The sequence below is a fragment of the Ceratotherium simum genome, chromosome 28 (assembly GCF_057802395.1).
Source record: "Ceratotherium simum simum isolate JZ-2026a chromosome 28, ASM5780239v1, whole genome shotgun sequence".
In the NCBI taxonomy this organism is placed as follows: Eukaryota; Metazoa; Chordata; class Mammalia; order Perissodactyla; family Rhinocerotidae; genus Ceratotherium; species Ceratotherium simum.
This window is the reverse complement of record NC_141927.1, coordinates 8,754,610-8,780,727: the sequence shown is the minus strand read 5'-3', so window position 1 is coordinate 8,780,727 and position 26,118 is coordinate 8,754,610. Positions and strand designations below refer to the sequence as shown.

The 26,118-nt window shown below is 36.5% G+C and overlaps 1 protein-coding gene across 6 annotated transcripts in view; it reads right to left on the bottom strand.

The window, feature by feature from the left end:
* The window catches only part of WDR17 (WD repeat domain 17), a 93,626-nt gene that overhangs the window by 48,715 nt on the left and 18,793 nt on the right, over positions 1-26,118 (bottom strand). For all 6 annotated transcript variants that reach the window (XM_087418654.1, XM_014786229.2, XM_087418653.1 and 3 more), the window contains 4 exons: positions 22,444-22,674; positions 16,725-16,976; positions 14,641-14,763; positions 11,723-11,907 (listed from right to left, as the gene is read on the bottom strand). In XM_087418654.1, the coding sequence (XP_087274780.1) occupies positions 11,723-11,907; positions 14,641-14,763; positions 16,725-16,976; positions 22,444-22,674 (791 nt within the window). The remainder of the gene's footprint in view (positions 1-11,722; positions 11,908-14,640; positions 14,764-16,724; positions 16,977-22,443; positions 22,675-26,118) is intronic.

The window sequence follows — 26,118 nt, the reverse complement described above, 5'->3', positions numbered from 1 at the left end:
AAACAAGTAATCAAAACAAAATCACATATGATAAACAAAGAGAAAACTAGAAGAGTCATAAGACAGAACAACCAAACTGAATTGGCAGTCCGAAACAAATGGGACAAGAAACAAAGGAAATGCAAAAGAACTGAAAAATAAGTGACAAAACAGCAACATCAAGCCCTCATATATCAATAATCACCCTAAATGTAAATGGATTGAACTCTCCAATCAAAAGATACAGAATGGCAAGATGGATTAAAAAGCAAGACCCAACAATATGCTGCCTCCAGGAAACACATCTCAGCTGTAAAGACAAGCACAGGCTCAGAGTGAAAGGATGGAAGACAATACTCCAAGCTAATGGCAAACAAAAGAAAGCAGGTGTTGCCATACTCATATCAGACAAAGGAGACTTCAAGATAAAACATGTTAAGAGAGACAAAGAAGGGAAATATATAATGATAAAAGGGACACTCCACCAAGAAGACATATCACTTATAAATATATATGCACCCAACATAGGAGCACCAATGTATATAAAGCAACTATTAACAAATCTAAAAGGAGACATTAACAACAACACAATAATAGTAAGGGATCTTAATACCCCACTTACACCAATGGATAGATCATCCAGACAAAAAGTCAATAAAGAAATAGTAGACTTAAATGAAAAACTGGACGAGATGGACCTAGTAGACATATACAGAGCACTCCATCCAAAAACAGCTGACTACACATTCTTCTCAAGCGCGCATGGAACCTTCTCAAGGATAGAACATATGTTGGGAAACAACGCAAGCCTCAATAAATTTAAGAAGATTGAAATCATAACAAGCATCTTTTCAGACCATAATGCTATGAAACTGGAAGTCAACTATGAAAAAAAAAAAGACTGGGAAAGTGACAAAGATGTGGAGATTAAACAACATGCTTCTGAACAACCAATGGATCATTGATGAAATTAAAGGAGAAATAAAAACTATCTGGAAACAAACGAAAATGAAAATATGCCATACCAAACCATATTGGATACAGCAAAAGCGGTCCTGAGAGGGAAACTCATAGCCATACAAGCCCACCTTAACAAACAAGAAAAAGCCCAAATAAGCAACCTTAAATTACACCTAACAGAACTAGAAAAAGAAGAACAAACAAAGCCCAAAGTCAGCAGAAGGAGAGAAATAGTAAAATTCAGAGCAGAAATAAATGAAATTGAGTCCAAAAAAACAGTAGAAAGGATTAATGAAACAAACAGTTGGTTCTTTGAGAAGATAAACAAAATTGACAAACCCTTAGCCAGGCTTACTAAGAAAAAAAGAGAAAAGTCTCAAGTAAATAAAATTAGAAATGAAAGAGGAGAAATTACAACAGATACCACGGAAATACAGAGGATTATAAGAGAATACTATGAGAAATTATATGCCAACAAATTGGACAATCTAGAAGAAATGGATAAATTCTTAGACTCATACAACCTCATAAAACTGAACCAAGAAGAAATGGAGAATCTGAATAGACCAATCACAAGTAAAGAGATTGAAATAGTAATCAAAAACCTCACAAAAAATAAAAGTCCAGGACCAGATGGCTTCTCTGGTGAATTTTACCAACCATTCAAAGAAGATTTAATACCCATCCTTCTCAAACTATTCCAAAAAATAGAGGAAGATGGAACACTTCCTAAATCATTCTATGAGGCCAACATCACCCTGATAGCAAAGCCAGACAAAGACAATACAAAGAAGGAAAATTACAGGCCAATATCGCTGATGAACATAGATGCAAAAATCCTCAACAAAATATTGGCAAACCGAATACACCAATACATTAAAAAGATCATACACCATGATCAAGTGGGATTTTTTTTTTTAATTTTTTGTTTATTCCAGTAACATTGGTTTATAACATTGTAAAAATTTCAGGTGTACATCATTGTACTTCTATTTCTGCATAGATTACATCATGTTCACCACCAAAATACTAATTACAACCCATCACCACACACATGTACCCAATTATCCCTTTCACCCTCCTCCCTCCCCCCTTCCCCTTTGGTAACCACCAATCCAATCTCTGTCCCTATGTGTTTGTTTATTGTTGTTATTATCTACTACTTAATGAAGGAAATCCTATGGTATTTGACCTTCTCCCTCTGACTTATTTCACTTTGCATTATGCCCTCAATGTCCATCCATGTTGTCACAAATGGCTGGATTTCATTGTTTCTTATGGCTGAGTAGTATTCCATTGTGTATATATACCACAGCTTCTTTATCCATTCATCCCTTGATGGGCACTTAGGTTGCTTCCAAGTCTTGGCTATTGTGAATAACGCTGCAATGAACACAGGGGTGCATGTACCTTTGCAAATTGGTGTTTTCAAGTTCTTTGGATAAATACCCAGCAATGGAATAGCTGGATCATATGGTAGTTCTATCCTTGATTTTTTGAGGAATCTCCATACTGTTTTCCATAGAGGCTGGACCAGTTTGCACTCCCACCAGCAGTATATGAGAGTTCCCTTCTCTCCACATCCTCTCCAACACATGTTGTTTCCTGTCTTGTTAATTATAGCCATTCTGACGGGCGTGAGGTGATATCTCATTGTAGTTTTGATTTGCATTTCCCTGATAGTTAGTGATTTTGAACATCTTTTCATGTGTCTGTTGGCCATCTGTATATCTTCTTTGGAGAAATGTCTGTTCAGATCTTTTGCCCATTTTTTAATTGGGTTGTTAGTTTTCTTGTTGTTGAGATGCATGAGTTCTTTATATATTTTGGAGATTAAGCCCTTATCAGAAGTATGGTTTGCAAATATCTTCTCCCAATTGTTAGGTTGTCTTTTCGTTTTGTTGATGGTTTCCTTTGCTGTGCAGAAGCTTTTTAGTTTGATGTAGTCCCATTTGTTTATTTTTTCTATTGTTACTCTTGCCCGGTCAGATGTGGTGTTTGAAAAGATGTTGCTAAGACCGATGTCGAAGAGCGTACTGCCTATGTTTTCTTCTAGAAGTTTCATAGTTTCAGGTCTTACATTCAAGTCTTTAATCCATTTGGAGTTAATTTTTGTGTATGGTGTAAGGTAAGGGTCTACTTTCATTTTTTTACATGTGGCTGTCCAGTTTTCCCAACACCATTTGTTGAAGAGACTTTCTTTTCCCCATTGGATGTTCTTGGCTCTTTTGTCAAAGATTAGCTGTCCATAGACGTGTGGGTTTATTTCTGGGCTTTCGATTCTATTCCATTGATCTGTGTGTCCGTTTTTGTGCCAGTACCATGCTGTTTTGGTTACTATAGCTCCTTGTAGTATATTTTGAAATCAGGGAGTGTGATACCTCCAGCTTTGTTCTTTTTTCTCAGGATTCCTTTAGCTATTCGGGGTCTTTTGTTGTTCCATATAAATTTTAGGATTCTTTGTTCTATTTCTGTGAAAAATGTTGTTGGAACTTTGATAGGGATTGCATTGAATCTATAGATGGCTTTAGGAAGTATGGACATCTTAACTATGTTAATTCTTCCAATCCAAGAGCACGGAATATCTTTCCATTTTTTTGTGTCTTCTTCAATTTCTTTCAGAAATGTTTTATAGTTTCCGGTGTACAGATCTTTCACCTCTTTGGTTAAGTTTATTCCTAGGTATTTTATTCTTTTTGTTGCAATTGTAAATGGGATGGTATTCTTAATTTCTCTTTCTGCTACTTCGTTGTTAGTGTACAGAAATGCAACTGATTTTTGTATGTTGATTTTGTATCCTGCAACTTTACCATATTCGTTTATTACTTCTAAAAGTTTTCTGGTGGATTCTTTAGGGTTTTCTATATATAAAATCATGTCATCTGCAAATAGTGACAGTTTCACTTCTTCCTTTCGAATTTGGATCCCTTTTATTTCTTTCTCTTGCCTGATTGCTCTGGCTAGGACTTCCAATACTATGTTAAACAGGAGTGGTGACAGTGGGCATCCTTGTCTGGTTCCTGTTCTTAGAGGGATAGCTTTCAGTTTTTCACCATTGAGGATGATATTAGCTGTGGGTTTCTCATATATGGTCTTCATTATGTTGCGGTACTTTCCTTCTATACCCATTTTATTCAGAGTTTTTATCATAAATGGATGCTGTATCTTGTCAAATGCTTTCTCTGCATCTATTGAGATGATCATGTGATTTTTGTTCTTCATTTTATTAATGTGGTGTATTACGTTGATTGATTTGCGAATGTTAAACCATCCCTGCATACCTGGAATAAAACCCACTTGATCATGGTGTATAATCTTTTTAACGTATTGTTGTATGCGATTTGCTAGTATTTTGTTGAGGATTTTCGCATCGATGTTCATCAGTGATATCGGCCTGTAATTTTCTTTTTTTGTGTTGTCCTTGTCTGGTTTTGGTATCAGGGTAATATCAGCTTCGTAGAATGAGTTAGGGAGCTTCCCCCCCTTCTCAATTTGTTGGAAGAGTTTGAGAAGGATAGGTATTAAGTCTTCTTTGAATGTTTGGTAGAATTCCCCAGGGAAGCCGTCTGGTCCTGGACTTTTATTTTTTGGGAGGTTTTTGATTACTGTTTCGATCTCCTTACTGGTGATTGGTCTATTCAAATTCTCTGCTTCTTCTTGATCCAGTTTTGGAAGGTTGTATGATTCTAAGAATTTATCCATTTCTTCCAGATTGTCGAATTGGTTGGCATATAGCTTTTCATAGTATTCTCTTATAATCTTTTGTATTTCTGAGGTGTCTGTTGTAACCTCTCCTCTTTCATTTCTGATTTTACTTATTTGTGCCTTCTCTCTTTTGTTCTTGGTGAGTCTAGCTAAAGATTTGTCAATTTTGTTGATCTTTTCAAAGAACCAGCTCTTGGTTTTATTTATTTTTGCTATTGTTTTTCTCTATTTCATTTATTTCTGCTCTGATTTTTATTATTTCCCTTCTTCTACTGATTTTGGGCTTGGTTTGTTCTTCTTTTTCCAGTTCCTTTAGGTGCATTGTTAGATTGTTTATTTGAGATTTTTCTTGTTTGTTGAGATAGGCCTGTATCGCTATAAACTTCCCTCTTAGAACTGCTTTTGCTGTATCCCATAAATTCTGGCATGTCGTATTTTCATTTTCACTTGTCTCCAGGTATTTTTTGATTTCTTCTTTGATTTCTTCGTTAACCCAGTCGTTGTTCAGTAGCATTTTGTTTAATCTCCATGTATTTGTGGCTTTTCTGATTTTCTTCCTATAGTTGATTTCTAGTTTCATACTGTTGTGGTCAGAAAAGATGCTTGGTATTATTTCAATCTTCTTAAATTTATGGAGACTTGTTTTGTGGCCTAATATGTGATCAATCCTGGAGAATGTTCCATGTGCATTTGAAAAGAACGTGTATTCTTCCGTTTTTGGATGGAATGCTCTGTATATATTTACTAGGTCCATCTGTTCTAGTGTGTCGTTTAAGGCCAATGTTTCCTTATTGATCTTCTGTTTGGATGATCTATCCGTTGGTGTAAGTGGAGTGTTCAAGTCCCCTACTATTATTGTGTTACTGTCTATTTCTGTTTTTATGTCTGTTAATAATTGCTTTATATATTTAGGTGCACCTACATTGGGTGCGTAGATATTTACAAGTGTTACATCCTCTTGTTGGATTGTTCCCTTGATCATTATGTAATGCCCTTCTTTGTCTCTTTTTACAGTTTTTCTTTTAAAGTCTATTTTGTCTGATATGAGTACTGCTACCCCAGCTTTCTTTTCATTGCCATTTGCGTGGAGTATCTTTTTCCATACCTTCACTTTCAGTTTGTGAGTGTCTTTAGGTCTGAAGTGTGTCTCTTGTATGCAGCATATACATGGGTCTTGTTTTCTTATCCAGTCAGCCACCCCATGCCTTTTAATGGGAGCATTTAGTCCATTGACGTTTAAAGTAACTATTGATAAGTGTGTACTTACTGCCATTTTTTAACTTTTTTTTTTTCCCTCAGTGTTTTAGTAGTCCTTCTCTGTTCCTTACTTCTTCTATACAGAATTGATGGTCACTTTAGTTTGACCTCTGTCTGAAAGCTGTACTCTTAACTCCCCTCCTCCCTCCTTTTATGTTTTTAATATCATATCTAACCTCTTTTTTGTGCATTTGTATCCATTACATTCTAATCATGGAAATAGATAATTTTTCCTATTTGTGGTCTTTTCTTTTCCCCTTAAATCAGTCCCTTTAACATTTCTTGTAGCACTGGTTTCTTGGTGACAAACTCCTTTAATTTTTGCTTATCTGGGAAAATTTTGATCTCTCCTTCCATTTTGAATGATAACCTTGCTGGGTAGAGTATTCTTGGCTGTAAGTTTTTTCCTTTTAGCACTTTAAATATATCGTGCCATTCTCTTCTAGCCTGTAAGGTTTCTGCTGAGAAGTCAGCTGATAGCCTTATGGGGTTTCCTTTGTATGTAACTTGACATTCTCTTGCGGCTTTTAGGATTCTCTCTTTATCTTTAATTCTGGACATTTTGATTATGATGTGTCTTGCTGTGGGCCTCTTTGGGTTTATCTTGTTTGGGGCTCTCTGTGCTTCCTGTACCTGGATGTCTGTTTCCTTCCTTAGGTTAGGGAAGTTTTCATCTATTATTTCTTGAAATAGATTCTCTGCCCCCTTGTCTCACTCTTCTCCTTCCGGGACACCTATAACACGGATGTTAGTGTGCTTGATGTTGTCCCAGAGGTCCCTTAGACTGTCCTCACTCTTTTAAATTCTTTTCTCTTTTACCTGTTCACCTTGGGTAATTTCTTCTAGTCTTTCTTCCAGCTTACAGATCCGTTCTTCTGTATCCTCTACTCTGCTTTTGAGTCCCTCTAATGAATTTTTCATTTCCAGTATTGTATTCTTCATTTCTGATTGGTTCTTTTTTATATCTTCCATTTCTTTGTTGACATTCTCACTGAGTTCATCTATTCTTCTCCCCAGATCAGTGAGCATCCTTAACACTCTTAGTTTGAACTCTCTGTCGGGTAGGTTGCTCATTTCTGTTTCACTTAGTTCCTTTTCTGGGGTTTTGTCCTGTTCCCTTACTTGGAATGTATTCTTTTGCCTCCTCATTTTGCCTCTTTCCCTGTGCTTGTGTCTACGTATTAGGTAGGTCAGCTACGTCTCCTGCTCTTGGATAGGTGACCTTATGTAAGTGATGCCTTAGGAGCCTTCCAGTGTGCTTCCCTCAGTTCTCAATGTTCCAGGGGTGGCTCTATGTGGGCTACGTGTGTCCTTCTATTGTGGCCTGTTAGCTTTCCCTATAGGCGCCCAGGGAGGCTGAGTTATGCTCCTGGCCAGCTGTTGTAATGCTCAGCTGCTTGTAGTTGTTGTGGGCCCTTCAGTCTCTTTATCAGGTGTGGGGCACCCCAGCACAGTTGGCTGTAAGTTCTAATACCACATGTGTGTTGCAGTATTTCTTTTAACTGAGTAGGCCCCCAGCGTGGCAGGTTGTTAGGCTTAGGGCCTTACAATTGCTGTAAGCCTCTAGCCTATTATGTCTCTTGTCAGCTCTCTGAGGATTGCAGCTGGGTGGGGCTGGCCTCAGGCACAGGAGCACCCAATTGTTTCAGGCTTTGGAAGGTGGCACAAACCTCCTATGTGGGTCTTTGAGAAGCACAAGTCTTCTGCAGCTGACAAGCCCTGCCGCCCACAGGTCCACACACACAGTCAACACAGTCCTGCCCCGTGTGAGCGCCCCGACCTCCCCAAGCGGACCCAGTCTCTCCACGGCGGGAGCCCCACACACTCCGCCACCGCCCCACACTCCACCTGCTCCTTGTGCACACCCTGCCCCGCTCAAGTCGGCTCAGTTGCCAGGCTGCAGAGAATGCAGTCACCAATCTATGCAGGCCCACACGTTGCCTGAGGGCTTGTTGTTGGGTGGGGCCAGTCTCTAGGGTGGGCTGCCTGCCCTGGCTGAGCTGGATTAAATCGGTGCTCTAGTGGGTGGAGCAGACCCTGGGCTAGCAGGTCTCAGGGAGAACTCCAATGGCGTCTGTGTCAGCATGCTCACACCAGGCCACAACAATGGCCACCGCCAATGTCCCAGTCCCTGGAGAGGTCTCACCCCTCACCGAGATGCACTCAGGGCCTATTAGGTGAGTCTCTTGTCACCAAAGCACTGTGCACCTTTCTTTCTGGTGATTTTAGGATGCTCTCTGAAACGGGTGAGTTTGTGCGTGGGCCCTTTAAGAGCCAGTTTTAGTTTCTTTGTGAACCGGGTTTTCTGGGGGTGCTCCCCAATGCTTTAGTAGCAGGCAAAGTCAGATATTATGCCCCTGGTGTCGATTGTGCTGGGTCCACAAAATGCCCACAGCGGGGGCGCTCCCGGCTCAGGACCCCGTGCCTCCAGGGAGGGTGCGTACCTGTGAGCTGCTCCCGGCGGCCGTGAAGCTGGCGGCTTGTGAAGGCGGCGTTTTTCCTCTCCGGAAGGGAGTCTCTGCCTCTTCTACCCCAGTTAGGATTGTCCGTTGTTGCAGGAGTTCCTCTCATCCAGTTTTCAGTTCTGTCTCAGGGGTAATTTTTCCACGAGTAGTTGTAAATTGGCTGTGTCCATGGGAGGAGGTGAGTTCAGAGTCTGCCTACGCCGCCATCTTGACCGAGACCTCTCTGTATTGTTTTTCGATCAAGTGGGATTTATACCAGGAACACAGGGATGGTTCAATACCCACACAACAATCAACGTGATACATCACATCAACAAAACAAAGAATAAAAACCACAGGGTCATCTCAATAGACGCAGAGAAGGCATTTGACAAGATATAACATCCATTTATGATAAAAACTCTCAACAAAATGGGAATAGAAGGAAAGTACCTCAACATAATAAAGGCTGTTTATGACAAACCCACAGCCAACATTTTACTCAACGGGGAAAGACTGAAAGCCATTCCTTTGAGAACAGGAATGAGGCAGGGCTGCCCACTCTGACCACTCCTATTCAACATAGTACTGGAGGTTTTGGCCAGAGCAATTAGGCAAAAAAAAAAGGAATCCAAATAGGTAACGAAGAAGTGAAACTCTCACTATTTGCAGATGACATGATTTTATACATAGAAAACCCTAAAGAATCCATTGGAAAACTCTTAGAAATAACCAACAACTACAGCAAAGTCGCAGGGTACAAAATCAATCTACAAAAATCAGTTGCATTTCTGTATGCTAATAACAAACTAACAGAAAGAGAGCTCAAAAAGATAATACCATTTACACTTGCATCAAAAAGAATAAAATACATAGGAATAAATCTTACCAAGGAGGTGAAAGACCTATACAATGAGAACTACAAGACATTATTGAAAGAAATTGATGATGACATAAAGAAATGGAAAGACATCCCATGCACATGGATTGGAAGAATAAACATAGTTAAAATGTCTATATTACCCAAAGCAATCTACAGATTCAATGCAATCCCAATCAGAATCCCAATAACATTCTTCATGGAAATAGAAAAATGAATACTAAAATTCATACGGGGCAACAAAAGACCCCGAACAGCTAAAGCAATCCTAAGAAAAAAGAAAAAAGCAGGAGGCATCACAATCCCTGACTTCAAAACATACTACAAAGCAATAGTAATCAAAACAGCATGGTACTGGTACAAAAACAAACACACAGATCAATGGAACAGAACTGAAAGCCCAGAGATAAAACCACACATATACGGACAGCTAATTTTCGACAAAGGAGCTAACAACATACAGTGGAGAAAGGAAAGTCTCTTCAATAAATGGTATTGGGAAAACTGGACAGCCACATGCAAAAGAATGAAAGTGGACCATCTGCTATCGCCATTCACAAAAATTAACTCAAAATGGATCAAAGACCTGAAGGTGAGACCCGAAACTATAAAACTCATAGAAGAAAATATAGGCAACACACTATTTGACATTGGTCATAAAGGAATCTTTTCGGATGACATGCCTACCCAGACTAGGGAAACTAAAGAAAAAATAAACAAGTGGGACTTTATCAGATTAAAGAGCTTCTACAAGACAAACAAAACCAGAATCAAGATGAACAGACAGCCCACCAGCTGGGAGAGAATATTTGCAAAACATACATCTGACAAGGGGTTGATCTCTATAATATATAAAGAACTCACACAACTGAACAACAAAAAAACAAACAACCCAATCAAAAAATAGGCAGATAGGCAGAGGAAATGAACAGACACTTCTCCAAAGAAGATATACAGATGGCCAGTAGGTACATGAAAAGATATTCAACATCACTAATCATCAGGGAAACGCAAATTAAAACAACACTAAGATATCACTTCATGTCCGTTAGAATGGCTATAATCACCAAGACAAAAAACAACAAATGTTGGAGAGGATATGGAGAAACAGGAACCCTCATACACAGCTAGTGGGAATGCAAACTGGTGCAGCCTCTATGGAAAACGTCATGCAGATTCCTCAAAGAATTAAAAATAGAGATGCCCTATGATCCAGCCATCCCACTACTGGGAATCTATCCAACGAACCTGAAATCAACAATCCAAAGAGGCTTATGCACCCCTATGTTCATTGCAGCATTATTCACTATAGCCAAGAACTGGAAGCAACCCAAGTGTCCCTCGACTGATGATTGGATCAAGAAAATGTGGTATATATATACAATGGAATACTACTCAGCCATAAAAAAAACAAAATCGTTCCATTTGCAACAACATGGATGGGCCTGCAGCGTATTATGTTAAGTGAAGTAAGCCAGAAAGAGAAAGACAAACACTGTATGATCTCACACATATGTGTAATATAAACCAACACACAGACAGAGAAAACTGTATTATGGTTACCAGGGGTAATGGGGGTGGGTGGTGGGCACAAGGGGTGAAGGGAGACATATATATGGTGATGGACAAACAAAAATGTACAACCCAAAATTTCACAATGTTAAAAACTATTAAAACATCAATAAAAAAATTTTTTAAAAATGTTTCTTAAATGTCTAGATCAGTCTAACTCAAATCTGTAGAAAAAAGGGGGCATTTTTATAAACTCTGAACTAGGAAGAATTAAGGAGGATGATTCTTGACAAATATTAATTACAACAAAATATACATTATTAGATGCCTTCATTCATTCACTCATTCATTCATTCAACAAAACTTAATAAAGTCTTGCTATGTATCAGGCACTATTTTAAGTAGTGAGGATAAAGCATAAAAACAAAAATGTGAGTCCTCAGCCAGCCTGTATCCTGTTTTATATAGAAGCTTAATGATCATAACAGTAGTTCATAGAATCATTATAATGACTCGATAATAGAAATAAATCTAGAAATCAATCTAATCTTGCTCATTTCACAGAGGAGAACAACAAAGCTTGGAGTAACTGACAGAGATGGACTTGTCCTTCTTCCTGAAAGAATATTCTATTTCTCACTTTGTTTCCAAAATACAGTACTGCACTGTAATTTTCCAACACTATACTAAGAATTAACGTGGTCCACACAAAAACGGGGACGCTACCAAACGCAGAGTCATCACGATAAGCTAAGTAGATACCAATATTTAAAGAAGTTTAAAGTTTAAAATGTAAAGAATTTTAATAGTTTTGTCATCATTCTACACATTTTTCTAAAATGTTTCAGCCAACCAAGATAAAGTCCTAATATATGATTCTCTACAAAAATAATTTTAACAATATTAATATGTAAGTAAAAATGAACATCATGAGCTTACATAAAATAAGCATTGTGTACAAAAGAAGGAATGACCACAGACCTACCAAGTCCCGAAGAAAATCCCACTTTCTGGCTCCCATGTCATAAAGGCCAACTCCCCCATCCAAGAAACAGCACACGGCATGACCAGGAGGAAGAGAAAAGGCTTGATTCTGCGTCAAAGTTGGGGCTGCAACTGCTTCACTCGTTGAGGACGTATAATGATTTTTGGTTGGAGACTGGACTGAAACTAAAAAAACAAATGAATAAACATGTAAACATTTATGCCAATTGCTTCCCATATGCTGGAATGAAACCACAGGGCTTAATTTATAACGTTGCCCCATTGTTTTCTTTTATCCAGCATTTACATCAGTGACCCATTAGGCAATGACCACATTTTCTGCCACAGGACTCCTCTGGCAGTATTGACAAAATACATATACACATATACACAAAATTGGATATTATTTTTTAAAAGGGGTATAGAAGTGCAGGTGGAGCAAAAGGGATGAAAATTAATGTACGACGAATCACAGTATGTTGTGAATATTTGGTTTCTTATCTCCCTATTAATTAAAGCACAGCATGATTATTTTTGAATTAGAATCTTCTTTCAAAATGCTGATATAATAGCTTACATCCCCCTCCACCCACACAAACAAACATGCATATGAATTTTTTTCTTTTAAAGCTATTAACTCTCTTCCACTAATTTCCAATCCAATGAAAATAAATATTTTGAAGATTATTTATAACTCACTTTAATTTAGCACCCAAATTAAGAATTACAACTGACATACATGTGCAGCTCAATTTTTCCTTTTCCTTACTCAGTTTTATTTTTATTGCTCATAGACTTCCATTTCCCCAACTTTGAATTACATAAATGTCCCCTTGATTAGTTATTTTCTGTATATTCTTTATCCCACATTTTGGCTTCTTTCAAGAAGCTTTCTCTTAGAATGTGACTATTCTCTTGTAAACATAACTCAAAATAATGATACCACTGTAAATTATCAGACCAGTCTATGTTAATTATACACTGGAATATAGATAAATATTGCCCAGTATATTCTCTTTTTGATTCAAATATAATCAAGTCTTCCTTATTGCATTCATTTGGACAAGACTCAATTCTCAGAATCTGAGAATGACAGGAGGTCCACACTAGAATGAACTACTAACAACAAAAGATGCTTTTGGTTCAATAAAATTTGCTGACAGTTTGGTTAAAATTAATATGATCCATGACTGGTTTTTCTAATATTTTAATTTGACATTATGGATGGTTTTGACACCCTTTATGCACCTATCTATCCATAATTCATGTTTTTTTAGAATTTGGTGAGTATATCTACATTTAAATTTTTTCATTTTCATGTAATTTTTCTTATTCCACACTTTCTGTTACATTAAAAAAGTAAGAGAAAAACCCAGATAGCTACCAATAGGGAACCTGAAAGGAATTACTCAAAAATGACAAGATTGGTATGTGCTGCTTTACATTTACTGATTTTTCTCTAATGGACATGGACTACTTTTGTAATAAGAAAAAAATATGAAAGAAGAAAATCTGTGACATTTCGGTCATCCCATGATATGGACGTTCATAGCAAGTAAACAAAGAAACAAATAACTGCAAAAACATGCAGGATGCATAAACAACATGCCAGGCCCCAGCGTATTACTTCTGCAGCTCTAATGTTTCAAGACCCGACAGTTTCCAGGATTCAGAAGTATTAGGACAGAGAAACTTAAATTTGGGAAAAGGCTGGAGATTTTCTAGTTCTTGCCATTTTCCACTATATTAGATATTAAATTTGCTAACCAAAATCACAGTATTTTGAATAGCCCTTGCTAATTATTTAGTATATTATGGACAGTGGTGAGGCAGGAGGAATCATAACTCTAGATTGCTCAGTCACTAAATTCCATAAGCCATGTTTTTTATGTTCCACACAACAATGAAAACACTGCCACCCACGAAGAGAAATCACAACTGACTTAACAGGAAGTCAATTTCTTTTCCCTCACATTGAAGAAAAATTTGAATCCTAAACCTCTCCTCAAATTCCAGATTTTTTCTTTTATAGCTTAAGTGTATTTTATTTTTTCTTAATTACAGAAGCAATGAAGTGTAATAGAAAAATAAATGAGGAAGATATGGAACATCCATAATACTAACCACTAATCCAGTGACAACTGACATTTAAACACGGAATATATGTTTACAGCCTGCACTTTGAATATTTAGGTTATTTTGACTTTGTTATAAACCATACAGATTGTAAAAGAGCCACGTTTAAAACATAAAGCCTTCTAGTTCAGACCAATTTTATTTAATCCTATCACTCTTGATATTTCTTATTTTCACCAATATCATTTTCATTATCCCCATGTAGATATAATTTCAGATTATCTTAATATCCTCATTTAACAGCATTTTAAAAATGTAACTTGGCTCTAAATATTTTCAATTTAGTAACATTAGATACCGTGTGGCTTTGATGGTTCCTTTAGCACATATATTGTCAAAGACTATTTTTTTTTTTGTGAGGAGGATCATCCCTGAGCTAACATCCATGCTAATCCTCCTCTTTTTGCTGAAGAAGACCGGCTCTGAGCTAACATCTATTGCCAATCCTCCTCCCTTTTTTTTTTCCCCAAAGCCCCAGTAGATAGTTGTATGTCATAGCTGCACATCCTTCTAGTTGCTGTATGTGTGACGCGGCCTCAGCATGGCCGGAGAAGCGGTGCGTGGGTGCGCGCCCGGGATCCGAACCAGGGCCGCCAGTAGTGGAGCGCGAGCACTTAACCACTAAGCCACGGGGCCGGCCCTCTCAAAGACTATTTTTAAAAATTAGCTTTTCAGTAGCATACTGTATTTGATATTTTTACATCATTATATCAGTCCTTTTATTTGATGGCAGCACAAATACAATCTTTTAAAAGATTAAATTTTGATGATATTTTTACTTACATTTTTTTCTAGGAGGAGAATTAAGCACATGTAAGCAGTGAAACCCTGTTTTCTTTAATTTAAAATTATCAATAGGCGTTGTTCTTGAAACATTCCAAATGCGCAAAACACCCACTTGAGAATCTATTCAGACCAGGAAAAAAGCGTTACGTTAACAAATTTTATTTAACAAATTTTATTTAAAACATAAAATGCCCAAACATAAAAGTAATAATAAAAACTTTAACTTGCAAGATTTTTAGCACCACTTACTGACATTCTTCAAACGATAATATTGTGCAGTAATACAAAGAAACAGCTGAAATGCTTTTCAACCTTTAAATTTTTGGCATGTTTTGATATTTTTTCTGTTCCAAATCCTTTCCTAGGGTGAGAGACTGCCGGCTTCGGCAGCTTCCCTCCACAAAGATCGTTATGACAATTTGATCACAAAAAAGCACCCACTGACACCCCTGCTCTAGGAAAGCCAGCCACAGAAAATGTTCCACCCCTAACACTAAATAACCTTTCTTCTTTTGAAATGTTCCTAAACTGCTCCCTTGCTCACTTGCAACCAAACAAGGACTGTCTAATATACCTGAAGACCAATTAGAAAGCCCCCGCCCTTTCTAAAATCTCACCTTCACAGAAGCTACTTGGAAAACAGTCTGGCATTTCTTCGAATGATTAACAGAGTTACCACATGACCCAGCAATTGCACTCCTACGTGTATATCCAACAGAATTATAAACACAGCTCCACACAAAAGCCTGTACCGAAATGTTCATAGAAGCTTTATTCACAATAGCAAAAAAGTGAAAATAAGTTAAATGTCTATCAACTGATAAACGGATAGACAAAATCTGGCATATCCATACAACGGAATATTATTCACCCATAAAAAGGAATGAATTACTCATACATGCTACAACATGGATGAACCTTGAAAACTTTATGCTAAGTCAAAGAAGCCAGGCATAAAAGTCCACATATTGAATGATTCCATTTCTATGAAACATCCAGAATAGACAAATCCACAGAGACAGAAAGTAGATTAGCACACATACTTACACGTGTGCACTAGTGGCTGTGGAGGGGGTAATGGAGAGTGGTACAGGGTTTATTGGGGGGATGAGGAAATGTTCTGGAATTAGACAGTGGTAATGGTTGTACAATTTTGTGAATGTAGAAACCACTGAACTGTCCACTTTAAAATGGTGAGTTCTATGGCATGTGAATTTTTCCTCAATAATAATAATAATATATAAAAAATTCCCACGTCTATCATTAACTACAACCTGTGAAACTAAAGGCAATGAAGATATATAAATAAAAATCCATCTGCTTCCATATGTAATATAAGTGCTTAAAAAAGTAAGCAATTTCTTTAAAATTGTTGAGAGGATAAAAACTCTCTTTTATTTTACACGAAGCAAACATGGGAAGTATTTATGCAGTAGCTGCAAGTCCTCTGTCTTTTCAGAGGCTTCTCTCTGAACCTAAGTAAATGGTAAAAGTAGAGTCATGTAATTTCTAATTACTATTGTAAATTTCTCCATCTCCCTATCCCCCAACACTTCCTAGCTTTGCTAATTCTGTCATGATTAGGTAACCATGAAGGAGCACCCTTTCACTTGCTCATGGTGATAAATTCCGCTTTCGTTTTCAACCTAGGCTGAAAGTCCCTGGGTCTACCTAGGCATATGTGGTCACTGGCTGTCAAAATTATCAGTGAGGCTAACAGAGTTCCCATCCAGATACATTGTTTTTCTAGTCAGTACTTCTACCGTCATCTCATCATGCCTGAAATTGAACTGTCTTTTCTACACACACAAACACAGACATGCACACATGTGTGCACATATACAATATATTCCAATTTATTACCAGGAACCCGGAAAACTGGGCCTTACTTCCATTTTTACTTGTCACTATGTTAATTATATACAGTATAAACAAAGGTAAACGAGGTATTTACTATAGTAAATGATAACATTTGAGATATTAATGTTTTACACAAAATTAACCAATAAAAGAATATAATTTCCCTGACTTAATTAAAGAATATACACATATTTAAAACTCGGGGAATAGGGTAAACTTACCTCCAGTCACAAACATCCCAGGAGCACTGGGAACCCAGGCCAAGCATTGCACAGAAGCTGCTGCACTGGGGAAATTAAACGTTGTTATGCAATGAAGTGATTCCGAATCAACGAGGCGAATTCCATAATGCAAATTAGCCACAAGCAGATAATCAGTAGACAGTGGGTCCCATTCCAAGGCTGTAACTGGATCCTCTTCATCTGTCCCTTCAAGAGATTCAGGTCTCAGAACATGTTTCTGACTTTTATTACCTATTAAAATATAAAGAAAATGATTTTAAACAAAATTGCCCAAAAACTGTCAATAAATGAGATCATCTTACTTTTTTCCTTGTATACCACGGATCTCTCAAAGTACTGAGAATACAAATCTTGTATTTTCTATTCAAAAGTCATAACTGACATGTGAATGCAGGGGAAGTAGAGTTTGTCCTAATGATGAAAGTCAGACTGAACTGCTTTGATTTGGCAATCTCTAGCACCCTGAATGTCTTTCCTATTCGCTACTGAAAAGCTGTAAGAAAAAGACACAGACAAACAATACATGTCATCTTGTCAACAACTACGATGTCGCTGAGTTACAATAGCACAGGGACAGGGAAGTGCTTATTGAAAGGAAGAACATTGTGTTGGGATTAAAAGCATAGACTTCGGTGTGGATTGCCTGGGTCCACATCCTAGCTCCATCACTTACTACTTTGTGTTCTTGGACAAGATACTTTGTCTCTGTGTGCTCAGTTTTTTATTTTTATAATGGAAAACATAGCAATACTTATCTTGCAGAGTTTTAAAGATTAAATGCGTTAGTTGCTTACAGTGCTTAGAGCAGTGGGGCACATTATAAACAGCATACCAATATTTACCGTAACTCCTTTCTCACTCATTATATCATTTGTCATAATCATCAATCACTCCTGACTCCCAGTACAAATAAGGAGAAAAAACAAGCGGAATTAAATAAAGCAAAGGATCATCAAACAATCCTCTTGTTCCTTCCAAATTATATACACAAGTAGCAATAGAGAAAAAAATGCTTCTGTTGATGTACCATATGGGACTCCCATTGGCCAGCCCTCTCAACTCAAAAGAAAGGCAGGGAAACAACTAAGTTTAGACACTGAAACCTTAACAGAAAGTACCAATTATTCCTAAGTATTATAAACGTTAGAAGAAGTGTTTATTAAAAAATAACACAACCAAAAGATACCACAGCTTTTTCTGCAATGTCATCATAACAATGTTTTTCAACATATCAGATTATAAAAACAGAAAAAATAGATGTCCTTGGATATAAGATATTTGTAAAGTGAACCGAAAACCTTAGAGTTTCTAGCTTGAGATTAAATTAATCAGAATACATTATTCTTTAAATATAATGTTGTTCTTAAATAGGTAGCATTTTATTTAGAAATTTTGCATATATAATCGTAGAAGGTGCATGTGAGGTTTCTTCTACTTGGCGTTATCAATTTTTGCAATAACCGTCAAGAAAAGTTTGCTTCTTCTTTCCCAAAATAATCTGCTAAATTGCTATTTGATACAATAAACAGTAATGAATATTAATATAGCTGATCATTACAAGGTAGAGAGAAGTAAAAAATGATTAATTAATCTAAGTTGTACTAACTATTACTTAAGTAATTTTTATGTATTTGCATGTGCCAGTTAGTATCTGTGGTTTACTAAAAATATTCCCACATATGAAAAAAAATAAAAACAACAGCAACACAAAACATGGGAAAATTTGCAATTCAAATGCTCTAATATCTAAATCATGTTGCTACAAAGCCCCATGCTTACAGTCAATATGATAATGAATTATAGTCATCATTTTCTGTTCTATCTGGTATCAACATTTTTATTATAAAAGATAGAAAACTAAAACTATAAAATGTTATAGCCAGTCATTAGAACAACAGCTGATAATATCTTTACTTATATATGTTATTTGTTTTATTATTATTACTTGTGTTCTATTTTAATATACAAATATTAGGCAAGTTGTGTTGTCAGAAACGGACAGAAGCATATGATATGAATAATCAATAAGAAGATGAGGTTGACAATTTCTGTATGAAAAACAAAGACTGGGGCAAGGGAAAATTGGGGTTGAAAGAGAAAATAATGAGGGTAACGTGTAACTTACACAGCTGTTCAAATTTTGATTTTGTGATCAGGTGGCCAAAGCAAGGAGGAAAGAAAAGTTACACAATTCACAATGTCCATAGGATAAAAATAAAACAAAATGACAAACAAAAAAAATGTGCTCAGGAGAAGCCCAGCTTTTCCTAGAACTGAGACCAGAAATAAATGCCTCCTGTGTGTTTTCAAAAGAGGAACACAGTATTACATAGGGACAATGTCACCAACAACATCTCTAAAATAAAACAGTGCGAATTTGATTAATGCACATCCCTGGGATAATACTAAAGTCCATTCAACTAAAATATTTCTATTAGGAAGATCAAAAAAAATTCTCTGATCATCTGGCTTTGTCCAAGAATGTAATGAAATAGCTAAAGTAGTAGTTTTCTGACTTTTTCGGCCCTGGAATCCTTTGTTCATATGAGAATTTTTACATAAAAATCCAACACATAATACAGAATAGAGTGGTGCTTTTCAGGCCGAGAGGCAGCAGAAGGCATAAGGCCTAGCTGGATCACCTACCAAGTCTTCCCACCTCCCTACCCCAATACAGACACATAAAAATACAAACATACTAAGCACAGTTTAAAAATCACTGATTTAAAATGATGAATGAGCTGCATTATTGTAGGCAGCCCTCCATGAAACTTTCTTTTCTCTTCCAAGAAAGATAAAGACTGGATAGCAGAGAGGTTGAGGTCACAGTCTCCTCCAAGAACCTGGAGGACAGAAATTCTATCTGTGACATAGAGACAGAACCACCTGCAGTGTGAATAAGTCATTAAGAAGGTAAGGGCAACCACTCCTCGGGAAAAGTAGAAAACGTAACAATGCTGGTATTAATGCTAACAGTCTCAAAGTTTCAAACACACAATTCAGAATGTAATAGAATTAAAAAGTAGTGTTAAATTAAAATTAAAAAGTAGTGTTCTCTTCTTGACCCATTAGCTCATACGCAAAGGGAAAATACGTAGCGTGATTATACTTTTCATGTTGTTTCGTGCATATTCATTGCTAAAAATCCTATGGAATAAACGAGGTCAAGAAGTCTATATTGGGTTGTTATGGGTTGAATTGTGTCCCCCAAAAAGATGTTGAATTCCTATCTCCAGTATCTGTGAATAAGATTTTATTTGGAAATAGGGTATTTGCAGATGATCAAGTTAAGATGAGGTCATTAAGGTGGACCATAATCCAATAGGACTATGTCCTTATAAAAAGGGGAAATTTGGACACAAGACATGCATGCACACAGGGCGAACACCATGTGAAGATTGGTGTTATGCTGCCACAAGCTAAGAAACTCCTGGAAGCTAACAGAAAGACCTGGAACAGATTCTCCCCTAGTGCCTTCAGAAGGCCTTGCCAACACCTTGATTTTATACTTCGGGTCTCTAGAATTGTGAGATAATAAATTTCTGTTGTTCTAAGCCATTCAGTTAGTGGTACTTCATTAACATAAGCCTAGCAAACTAAGACATGGATGGATCCAGAAAAATACCACATGATGACTTGTGTACAGATGCACAAATTTCTCTATTTAATGACTGGAAGACTGAGTTACTGGAAAACAAGGGCCTCTTCTGGAAGTCACACAGGTCAGACCGTTGAAATATTATTCTTTCTATCCTGACATAAACCTAGGAAAGAGAAAAGCAAATGAGGCCTTTATTCTTCCCCATTCTTTCTATGCCAAAAGAAGCATACGATGCCTCAGTGTTGTATATCTTAAATACATAATGCAATGTCTCCATGTCTTATGGCTTAAAACCTTCCAAAATGCCTAATAACAATAATATAGCAAGAAAAGAGAGCCCTAGTCAGTGAAAAAGGAGATGCCCACAATGACAAATTACAAAATAAGAAAGGTACGTAGAATAAAATCTGGACCAAAATAAGAGCACACTCCTCATTATCCTCCTCACAGATCAGGCAGCACACTGATTCCCCAAACAGAAAGTGTCACAATCCTCATGAAATCTCTGAGTGTAGGCCAGGCAGGGGGAGAAGTGAGGAGCGTCCCCAACGAGATCCAGTTATACACCCCAGATCTGGAACCACACAGCACACAGCCATCTTTACTGTTCCTAAGTAAGGTAGGACTGCCAGAGATGAAGAGCCCAGGGGGAGAAGTGGTATTCACCAGATCAAGATAGAGAAAGTCTGTGAATTACATCACTTAACTGTGAGACTTAATAACCAACTCTCAAACAGAGTCTGCTCCCTGTGCAGAGGATGGAACAGACTGGGGGAGGAGTTTGAGACAACAAATCCAAATAAGGCAAGAAACAACCACTAATCCCTCCCCATTCTAATCTAAAACAATGAAACTGTCCCCATGTTAAATTAGTACAACCAGAAAGAATGTGGAGAGGTGGTAAAGAAGTGTATGTATATTTATTTTTATCTTTCTTTAAAAGGTAAATAATAGATCCTGTTTAAAAGGTAGTTAAGGGGCCAGCCCAGTGGCGCAAGCGGTTAAGTGCGCATGCTCCACTGCGGCGGCCGGGGGTTTGCAGGTTCAGATCCCGGGCGCGCACCAAAGCACTGCTTGGTAAGCCATGCTGTGGCTGCGTCCCATATAAAGTGGAGGCAGATGGGCACAGATGTTAGCCCAGGGCCAGTCTACCTCAGCAAAAAAAGAGGAGGATTGGCAGATGTTAGCACAGGGCTGATCTCCTCACACACACACAAAAAGGTAGTTAAGACTAAATGGCCCTATGTATTGATGTTTTATATATCCTTTTTTTAATTTTAGAAAGATCATACCCTTAAGAAAGATTTATTTGAATTTTCACAATTTCTTCTATCCAATTTCAATTTCTTTTTTCTTCTATTAACTTCACATAAATTGGATGTAATATGTTTTGTGAAAGTAGTCATCCTAATCCTGAAAAAGCACCTTCAAGATTGTGCTTTTTAACATTTCTCAAATATTAGCAGTACTTATTCACGAGTGGAGAGCTATTCAGGTAATTTTTCAATTTCTTCATTATACATTTTATTATTGTTTAAATTTTAAAAATAAACATAAACTAATTTCTCAGACTCTTTCATTGATCCAGATTAATTAACTAATAGGGGTCCAAAGAGTTACTGTTCCTTTTTATCAGGTTCAAAGTCCTTGCTAAGGAGCTATGGCACTAGAGTGGTACTTTACGAGCAGGGGGGAAAATGTTTTTGAGTGGTATTAGTAAGTCATCACATACTCCAGCTGTATGTCTTTGTTGAGTCACACCATTTTCCTAGTAAATATGCAGAGGTAAAGAATTGACTTAAAAAAGTAAAAATATGGCACAAATGACTGATTTGGGTTAACTCAAACTACAATCCACACGGCTGAGTTCAATGTATTACAATGCCTTATGAATAACATTTACTTTAAATGACTATTTGGAATCAGTACAATGCTAGATAATATTTGCGTATTATATATAATAATATATATATTATATAATAATAATATTATTATTTTAAAATGAAAATTTGGTTATCTTTGGATTTATGCTGTGTGAATAAGAAATTATATATGCTAAGAAAAAAAGTGAAGAGACCTAACTAATTAAATTCTTACCTGGTTGAAAAATTGAGAGACTTCCATCGATATGACCAAATGCAACTTTCCCCCTTTTTTGGGTGTGCCATCTGAATAGACAGATGTCAGACAAGAAGCTATGAGCTTCTCTGTGTACAGTCACTCCACTCTCTGGTCCTGAGATGGTCCAAATGAACAGCGGGCCTCTGTGGGAAGCAAATGCCACAGCATCGTCTGCATTCCAGCACCAGCTAAGAGAGGCCGGCATCCCTGGGATAGATTAAATATAGATACGCAATGGAGAGATGTGGCAAAAGACTGTACCATTAAATATTATCTGCATTGTACATTTCTAACACAACTTAGAATATAGGAATACGTTTGCTATTAAAAAATATTTATTACCCTCTTGTATTATGTTAAATGAAATAAGCCAGACAGAGAAAGAGAAACACCGTATGATTTCACTCATATGTGGAAGATAAATAAACACATGGACAAAGAGAACAGATTAGTGGTCAACAGAGGGGAAGGGGGTTGGGGGGCATAAGGGGTAAAGGGGCACATACATATGGTGACTGACAAATAATAATGTACAACTGAAATTTCACAATGTTATAAACTATTATGATCTCAATAAAAATATATATGTATATATTACCCTCTTACTTGGGAATTGAATTTATAAACTAACCTCAAAGACCATAGGGAACATATGAAGGGTACTTCTATGATGAAAGAAAAGTACCTAGTTAGGTTTAAAACTACTAATATGATTAGATGATTCATATATTCTATGAATAAATGAAATTTATAGAGTTCTCTCTTTCAGAAAACTGTATATTAAAGCAATAAATTCTTATTGAGTTTTTGTGTATAAGATCTGCCTTAGGCCTTCTAGGTGCACAGGTTAGTATGGGATACAATTCCTGCTTTAAAGGATCTTAAACATAAATTGGGGAGATAAGGATTAAATGTATGGAAAGTTAAATGCTACTATAAGGACTGAATACTTATAAAATTAATGCTATAATTGATGTCTTATAAGGAGTTTAGATTCAAATCTTAGCTTTGTGTCAGATGAACTAAACAAGCTACTTTACCCCTCTAAACATCCATTTCCTCATCTATAAAACAGATATAAATAAACATAGCTGACCACCTATTTCACATGAATGTTAAGAAAAGGAAATATAATAATGTATGTAAAAGTCCTTCTTCAACTGTAACACAAAATACAAAAGCTAATTGTTAATCTCCCCACAACCAATTTGTGATCAAATAAATCGTATATAAAATAAGCGTTTTGTTAAATTTGACACAATTGATACACTAAATCAATTGCATCAGAATCATCAAACTGAATACGTATATCAGATCATATGGAATTTGGGTCCAGGAATCTATTTTTCACAAGGGTCTCCAAACAATTTTGATGTGTAGAGGGGTCTGTGAAATGCTGGGCCACTGTCCTGGAAAGAAACTGGATTTGAATTATACTTGAAGGAGCAGTTGAGTTTAAATATATTGGATGAGCAGTATTTCCTAGGAAGAGGAAATGATGTGAACAAAGACACGAGTTGAAAGTTGCTCACTCACAGTAAATTCAACGTGTGTCAACGGTCAATAATGCGCCAAGAGGCGGAAACTGGAAGCCTAATGCCTGGTTCAGGGCCTGACATATACTGGGAACTCCATAAATATTTATTGAACGAATGAATAAATGTATGAATAAGGCCAATAAAAAGCTAACGTGGTTTTAGGATACATTAACAGAAGCAGAATTTCCCCAAGAAGGGATAAGATAGTCTGTATGGATCAAACCACCATAGCACACTTGAAGAAGCCACTAGAATGCTGGCTCTCTGAATGCATACTTTTGAGAAAGGCAGGAAGGAAGAGAAGGGACCAGAGACAATGTCATAAAGTTATAACAGAAAACACTTTTATAGTGGCTTATTGTGTGAAAGCACTTCAAAGAGCTCTGCAAATACCAGCTCATCTAATTCTCCCAACAATATGCTGAGATAGGTAGATGGCAGTATTATCCACTGTTAACAGGATTTTTCCTGTTAGGTGTGACATTTTTCAAATTGGTGACAATTTTAACATGTCACATTTAAACCAACCAATACTTATTTTCCTTTTGAATTTTTTGATTATTAGGAAAAAAAAGAATGATGAGGTAAAAAATACAGAGGCAGGTTCAAGTTCAACTGCTGCATGTGGAAGTTCTAATATCGATTTAAAAAAAACTGACAATGCAAGCTTCTACTTTCTTTAAGCTAGATTCTGAAAAGAAACAACAGAGTCTAAGACATTTCAAAGGGGATTATTTACAATGAAAATGATCAAAAATATTCTTTTTTTGCAAATAAAATATCAAAGCTTTCAATCTTCAAATTAAGAAGATATTTGGGAGCAGCATGAGGCACTTATTGATAAGTTTTTGAAAATTTTCAGAAAAAGGAAAAATATGTAAAAGTGTTCAAAATTGTTACCACTATTATTTAACCATTCTACAAATGTTATTGAAAAAAATCTTATTTAATTGCATATTCAGCAGCAAAGGAAGCTAGGGCGCACACAGCTGATGAAAAAAAATCTTCCACCATGAACGGACGTGGTGTATATGGTGTTGATGAAAAATCAGCAGATAAACTAGATGATAATACAACAATATGTTGTCTAATCTGCACTTTTACATAATATTTAGAAAATACATTATTATGCAGTTAAAGTCTAGTATAGATTTTGTGTGACAGCTTTATGAGAACAATGACATTGTGTAACATTTCTAGTTTGTGTCACATAAAATATGGAAAGAATTTTAAGGAGTACTTATTGTGTTATTTAAAATCAATCTCGCACAAAGCTGTACTTAACGTACTGGGCAAATGCACTGTTGATCAATATCAACAATACTGGAAAAACTTGTAGGATTTGTGATTGGTGGAGAAACAGATATGACCAGAAAAACATGAAAAATCTTGATTGAGGCTATCAATTGATGTTTATACATCACAGCACTTTGTACCAAAAGCAATTTAGGGTTTTCTCACTGATGTGTTAAAAACCTTAAGGAAACCTGTTACTTACATCAATGGAAGCTCACTGAATAGTTGACTTTTAAAAATATTTTGCTCAGAGATTGGAGCCACCTACTCATTGTCCAATAGTGAAGTTCTTTGGTTGTTGCAAGTGAAAATAATAAGCAGAAATAATAAGCAGGGTAAAGGAACATGGGACTGGGATTCACATTTTTCTAGATGAAAAGTTAACTTTCACAAATATTTTTTAAAATGAAAGTTATGTAACAAAATTGATGTATTTTGCTGGTATTTTCAGCATTCCTAATGACCTAAATTTGAAAAGACAAGGGAAAAGCTATATCAAATATGTTGAACATATCCAAAGGTTCCAAAGGCATTATTATTATTTTAGAAGCAAGATTTAAATATAATTGCCTATGAATTCTCAATATTTTTGCTACATACCGAAAAGAATATTATAAAGAATTTTTCAACAAAATTGTTAGTGAGATTGTCACATCTCAGTTTTCAATCTCAAAGTTATAATCAGTATTTTTTAGAGAAGAAGCTGAATGTGGAAAACATATCCAGCAGTAGCTTTCAAACCATAAGCAATAATCGAGCCACACTTGGTGCTCCAAAAGAGATTGAATTATCGTGACATTTAACACCAAAAAATGAT